Genomic DNA, 6802 nt, shown 5'->3' with positions numbered 1-6802 from the left:
GTTTCAGATGTAAGTACTTGTGTTTCACCTTCGAGTAATTGCCCACAGATGCATTCTTACTTTGTGGGTGTGCCTCATGCCTTTTGCTTTGACTGGGGACTCTTCTGCTTCAGCAGCAACTAAAGAGTGGGCCCTAACCCCACCCTTCCTTGAACCCCCATGCTGCAGGGATAGAGGGCAGTGCACATTTCCTGCTCTTCATTTCTTCTCACCCACTTGGCAACAGACAGAATAGAGCCTGCTTGTCCTTCCTCTACCTCACCTGAGGGCATCATGTCCAGACTGTGGCAGACAACAGGACCAGTCTGCCTGGCTATGCAGAGCAGCAGTTGCATAATAGTGCTAGTGCATAAGCCATCTATTTCACCCGCCTAATCTTCATACTGCCACAGCAGATCACCCAAGCTGTCATCTGTCTACATCATGAGAGAAGACTCAAGAACGCTGTACTCTGAAGCATATTTGTGCCATGAAGCCATCCAGGCATAGATCAGTTCACACCTGAAAACCAGAAGTATGCCTCTTTCTGCTCCAGGGAGTGTTCAGCCCAAGTTCCCTGTTAGACAAATTTGTAATAGTGGTTGAGGTCCTGTATCTATTCCATCCTACACCTTTGATCCTGCCTGTCCTCTGCGAAGTGAGACAGAACCAGGCACTAGTAGTACCTATGCAATGGTCCCAAATCCTTGGGGAGGCATTTGTCACTTTAGATGTACTGTAGAAGGAGGGTACAAATGGTACTCCTTTGCATGCTTTGCTAAGGTCCTTTCTCCACATTACAAAGGAAAGTAACGGTTCAGGCATTGTGCCTGAAGTGTCCAGTGAGTAGATTTTGTGCAGCCAGGCCTGAAACACGCTGAGGCAAAGTCTGCATGGGGCATGTTGAGAGTGAAAACAGCCAAGTGCCCAAGCCAAAGATAGGTAAGGTCTTACCACTGTCGCTGAGAGCTTTCTTGTGTTCTTGTGACGCAAACTGCGGGAAGCACTTTTCTACTCTCCCAGGACTTCATCAGCCTGGAACCAAGTGAATTCGTTTTCTTTTTTCTTTTCTTTTCTTTCTTTTTCTCTTTCTTTTTCTCTCTTTTCTATTTTTTCTTTCTTTTCTTGTCTCTTCTTCTCTCTCCTTCTCTTTTCTTTTCTTGTCTCTTCTTTTCTTTTCACCTTTCTTTTGAGAAATTGTGAATTCCTCTACAGCTCTGTGCTTCACTACTGGTTCCAGCAGACAACTGACACCTTTGCAAAAAGGCCACAGGCAATCCATTCAGTTGGAGCAGTCTTGTGCTGGATTCATCCATTGACCTTGAAGTAAATTCACATCCTCTCTCTCTTGCTGTCAGTGGACATAGGAAGGTACCACTATTTTTCTCTGTCGTGGACTTCCCCAGAGCTGCTCATGGTCTGGGCTTTCAACTGTGCCGTTTGCATGATGATCTAACACCAGCATCTGACAGCCAGATATGATGCCTCCTCCATTTGGGGCAGTCAGTCACTATTTCTCCTTGGTAAGTCTCTCAGCTCTGCCTCTGAGATGGGGTCGAGGGCCTTGAGTTGGCACCCCCCACCCCCAAACACAAGGAGCAGATTGACCTCCACAGTGCCATCAGGATTGAAACCTCTGTACCGATCATGATCCAGAGGATCTATCAGCAGAGATAGACAACAGAAACATCCCCATCCTTGTGGCACCAAAGATTCAGCACTTGTTAAATGGCAAAAAGCTTTCTTGTGGACGCTAAGGCCATTGACTTTGGTGAAGGTTTTTGCCCTTTTTTAATAAGAGTATTGAGGAGCCTCTGGTCTTGCTAGACAAGCAGAACTGTTCCCTGCATGTTTTCTGATCTGTGTCACTGGTGTTGTGTGACAGTATCATATCCATCCCTAAGCCTCTCTGAGCTTCCATAGTTATCCACAGGGCCAAAAAGCCAGAAGAAGGGGCCAGGTCTAGAGCTCCTTCTTCAGGAGCCTCCTGTTTTGCCTGTCTGAGGTCTCTAAAGTCTGATGAAAATAAATATCCATAAGAGCTTTTTATGCAAAATATAACTTTGCTTTTTATGTGCTGTGGTTGTGTGTCACTGCCTTTCTTCATCTTAAGGTAATTTTAAGTTGCCTGGGGAAAAAAGGCTAGAAGGAGACTTCTGAGGGAAGAATGCTGGCTGAAAGCTGTAGAAGGACACAGAGTCCTTGAAGGGCTACCATAAAGAAGAGGAAAAGTACCTTTTCAGTCTTGCTGCAGAAAGGAAGATGTGGACAAATTTCTTGAAGCTGCAGTAATGTAAGATGAGATTGGATATCAGGAAAAATTTATTCACTGTTAGAATAGAGAGGCAGTGGAATAGACTGCCTTAGGAAGGTGTGGACTCTCCATCACTGAACGTGTTCAAGAAGAGTTAGGATAGATACTGGTTGGGGATGATCTAGGCATAGCTATGCCTATGGTCTACCATGGATATTGCCCATGCTCCTGTCCTCCCATCCCTTCCCCCCCCTTTTTGCTCCTACATGTGTCAAGGCATTTTTAAGCCATGCTAGAGACATTGGGTGTTTGGCTACAGCCAAGGCTGGGGAATATGCCAGTGCTCCTGCTGCGACCAAAGTCAGAGGTTCCTCATTAGGGTTTTTTCCTTCCACTCAAGGTCAGACTGATTGCTGTTTTGGGGGCCAGGAAGGAGTTTTACCCTTTGCTCAGATTGGTGTGAACTGTGGGGGTTTTTGCTTTCCTCTCTAATTGGGGGTGTAGCCCTGCACCTGGGACCTCTTGAATGTATATTGACAACAACATTGTATGGAAGCAGGGCATTGGCTGCTGTGGTTCCCCTATTTTACCTGTGGCAGGTTAGGGTATTAGGTCTATATCATGTCAGGATTGAAAGCTCTTATTTAGAGTTTAGCTTGTAGTTTGTGCGGGATAGTTTGGGTAGAGATGATCCTGCTTCAGGCAGGGAGTTGAACTAAATGACCTCTGTAAGTCCCTTCCAGCCCTACTTTTTTATGACTGTGATTCTGGCTGTGCCCAGGGGGACAGGATTTTGTACATTCTTTGTAAATAAATAGGATTGTATTAAAGAACTCCCTGACTTCATCATCAATTTTTTCCTTTTTATAATAATGACTCACAGCACTCCACAGTTGGCTAATGAGTTGTGTCAAAAAAGAGAACACTGTGTTGTTGTGCTAATTGACAGGAGAGGTAGCTTACTCAGACAGAATCTCATCCTTTCAAAACTTCCTGTAAGAAATGTCTGCTGCAGTTTGCCTGTTTTGTTACCTTAACACACTCAAAAACCCAACTATAACTCCAATCTGCCACCAGCATTTCAAAGGAGCTGTTAGGACTTTGGCCTCTGCTTTGTTTGGCACTAACCAAAAATGCATTTTAAAGTAGATGGGAAGAAAGCTAAGGATAATGGGTGGTTTAACACAAATACTTCAGCAGGTCACATTTGTGTTCACTATGGTCTTTTCTGCCTGTGAATTGTTGTTGCTGTAGCACACAAGTCATACCCTCAGGTAACTTGCATCATGAAAACAACTAATTTATACTTGTGTTAATGTCTCACCTGCCCTTTTACAGTGTGGATGAACGTGGCAGCACATCAGAGGATGTCAGGCACTTACATTTGTTATAATTTGACAGTTTTATTGAGAAGCTGGCCTTCTACCACTTTTACAATCTCCTCTTCTTTGGCCCCAGTAGGCAAGACATTAGCAAATTTTAATGTGCCATAAGTGAGGTTTTTTTAATCTGGTGTGTCCATTTGGTTCCTTGTATTTTCAGAAAATATGATTATAATAGGGTAGTTCAGATAAAGCTTTATTTATGTTCTTTTAACAGTGAGCTAGAACATTTTGTTGAGGAACTGAAGAAGGATTCCCCAGCCAAGATAATTACGCTGAAAGACGTTGAAGATGGGGCTTTTCTTCTGCGTCAAGTTGGAGAAGCTGTTGCCACCCTGAAAGGTCTGTTTTCTTCCTTAAGTTTGACCACATTGTCTTTATTCATGAGACCTGATATAAGTTTGTCTCTTGATCTGGAACTTCACCACTTGCTTCAAAAAAAAAAAAAAAAGAAGAAGAAAGATGCTGCAGATGTGAGTTGTATGGCCTCTGGGTGGTGCTAGAAGTGCAGCTAATGACACTTAAAGAGTCTCTGACTGCTTGGTTTATGTATTTATTTTTCCTTTACTGTATTTCTCATTTCCAATCTGGATTTCGTGCTTCTTCTCTCCAGGTGAGTTCCCAACACTTCAGAATAAAATGCGGGCAATCCTCCGCGTTGAGGTGGAAGCTGTCAGATTTCTAAAGGAGGAGCCCCATAAACTGGACAGCTTGCTGAAACGAGTTCGCAGCATGACTGATGTCCTCACTACACTAAGAAGGTGATTTTTTTTTTTTTTCTCCAGAATTGTGACTGGTTTCTGCCAAGGGGGCTGGAACCGCTTTTTAGAGTCAAAAGGTCTTGAGAGCTGAACCTGTCGGAGGTGTAACAACCAAATTTTGCACCTTAGACAGCGGCTGTTGCTGGGGCAGTGGTTGGGCTGCCAGTGGTGACAGTCACCAGTCTCTGGCACCCAGGGCTGGTACTCTGCTTGTCCACCCCTAGTTACCCTAGTAATTATTTATGGATTCCTTCTATACTTTCCTAAAAGCAAAGTAAAAGATGATGTAAGTTGCTCCATGCCCTGCATTTGTCTAAACCAGTTGGCATAGACCACTGGAAATTAAATGGAGACCCAATCTAATTTCAATCTCCTGTCTAACATCTGTGAGCCTCAGTGGCATTTAAATAAGAATCCACACATTGGGTTGTACCAGTCTCTAAGGCAAGCATTTGTAGGCATTTACACCAGTATAGGTTAGATGAGGACTCTCTGAGGCCATAGCTTAAATTCCCCAAAATATAGCAGTAAAACATGACACAGAAAAGAACTGTGGGCATATAAGAGTATGCTACAGCCTTGTGGTTTCTTACTAGAGATGAGAGAACAAATAGTAAATATTTTAAGTACATATGTGGGATCCTGAACTTCTTTACTCTGTGCTTTGCAGATGAGGGATGTGGCAGAGAAAGCACAAACTTTGTATGAGATTTCTATGCAATAAGTGCAGCTGTTTATCCAAGTGTGTCAGGAAATATAAGCAGCAAACAAATGCTGTATCTCTGAAGTAATGGAAATGATACAGTTTTACCAGTGGAAGCCCTGAAAGAGCCAGCACCAAAAAAGGTTCAAGTTTGTACATTTTCCTCATTCTCAGCTAAATACCTAGTCAGTTGCAGAATTGAAGCTGCGCTTTTTTCTGGTGTTATGAGTTGAAGGCAGATTTAAGACCATCATCCTTAATATATATTGTAGGAAATATATTAGAAGGGACTTTCCCATATTAGCAAGAAGGATGTCCTAGCTCAGTGGGTGCCAACCTTTTTGGCAGGCAGGGAACAAATTAGCTTAGCCCCATGCCCTTCCTGAGTGCTATTCCAATCCCTCTGCCTTCCCATTCTGATCCCTGCCTAATCTGCTGCTCTGCTTTCTGTTCCCCGTCTTATCTGCTGCTGTGCTGCCTGTCCCCCTCCCCAGTCTGCCACGTGCCACACACAGAGGCTTCCTGTGATATGTATGGCACCCATGCTGCAGTTTGGCCACCTCTTGACTAGCCCATCTGATAGAAATCTTTCCCCAGTTCTGAGTCATTATGTATGTTAATGTGATTGCAGCAGAAAGTGTATGTACCTTTTAATTTCTAGGTTCCTTTCAAGAGAAAATGATCCAATTACTGGGGTTTTCCTAATTAAAAGCACAATGAGTTCTGAAGTTATGCTGAAGTTATGCTACATAGGTCTGAAGGGAGAGCAGCAAGGAGGAAGTTGTGGTGGGCATCTGCGGTAGGCCACCAACCCAGGAGGAAGAGATGGAAGAGGTGGAGGAAGCCTTCTTTAAACAACTGACAGAAACCTCCAAATCACAGCACTTGGCTTACTTGGGGGACTTGAACTATCAGATCTCCTGGGAGGGAAACAGCAGTGTAAAAGCAGTCCAGCAAATTCCTGAAGTGTGTTGGGGATACACATGGTAGAGATGCCAGAATGGGAGGAAGTTCTTCTTGACTTGGTACCTGCAAACAGGGAAAAAAGATTTGAGAATGAAAGTGGTAGGTAACCTGGGTAACAGTGACCATGAAATTAGAGTTCAAGATCCTGAGGCAGTGCTTCCCAAACTTTTACTCAGCATGACCCCATTTATGACCCCATTTCCTCAGTATGGCTCCTCACTCCTAACCTGCAGCCCCCCCATTCCCCCAGGTGCTCCAGGGCCATGGTTCACAGCCTCCTGCTCCCAACCCCCAGTAGCACCAGAGCCCCAGCTGCCATCCATGGGAGGTAGCAGCTGCTGTGGCCAGAGCAGACCATGGAGCCCAGCTCCCACTCCTTATTTCCCCTCCACGAGCAGCATGGCCAGAGCAGAGCCTGAGGTGGGGTGGGGAACACGGGCTGTGGGCTTGGTGCTTGCTGCCTTGCTGCTCTCCCCCTCCAGGGGCTTCGCAGCCCAGTGGGTGGGAGCCAGCATGGGAGGGAGCACCACACTGCTGTGGTCACCAAGGTTAGGTGCCCCCTGCCCACCTGGCTGCAGTAGCGGGTACAACTCCACACTGCTGCTGCTGCTGCTGTCTCATTTTGCTGGCCATAGTAGCGCAGCACTCCCTCCTGCTTGGACCTGGTCCAGACCCATGCCCCACTGTAGGCACAGAAATCTCAGGGGGGCGTGTGCCCCCCCACCCTGCTGTGTCACCTTGGCCCCCCACCCCCCTC

General features: G+C 45.5%; 1 protein-coding gene across 14 annotated transcripts in view; it reads left to right on the top strand.

Moving 5' to 3' along the window:
* Window positions 1-6802, top strand: part of KIAA1217 (KIAA1217 ortholog) — a 423945-nt gene that overhangs the window by 384071 nt on the left and 33072 nt on the right. For all 14 annotated transcript variants that reach the window (XR_002095810.1, XM_019508287.1, XM_019508283.1 and 11 more), the window contains 2 exons: window positions 3833-3957; window positions 4229-4376. Coding sequence is in view for 13 of the 14 variants with exons in the window: in XM_019508287.1 (XP_019363832.1) it covers window positions 3833-3957; window positions 4229-4376 (273 nt within the window). In the remaining variant the exon portion in view is untranslated. The remainder of the gene's footprint in view (window positions 1-3832; window positions 3958-4228; window positions 4377-6802) is intronic.

Source organism: Gavialis gangeticus, unplaced genomic scaffold (assembly GCF_001723915.1).
Source record: "Gavialis gangeticus isolate Ggan-Ray unplaced genomic scaffold, GavGan_comp1, whole genome shotgun sequence".
NCBI classification, from domain to species: domain Eukaryota; kingdom Metazoa; phylum Chordata; order Crocodylia; family Gavialidae; genus Gavialis; species Gavialis gangeticus.
This window is presented reverse-complemented; position numbering and strand designations above follow the sequence as displayed.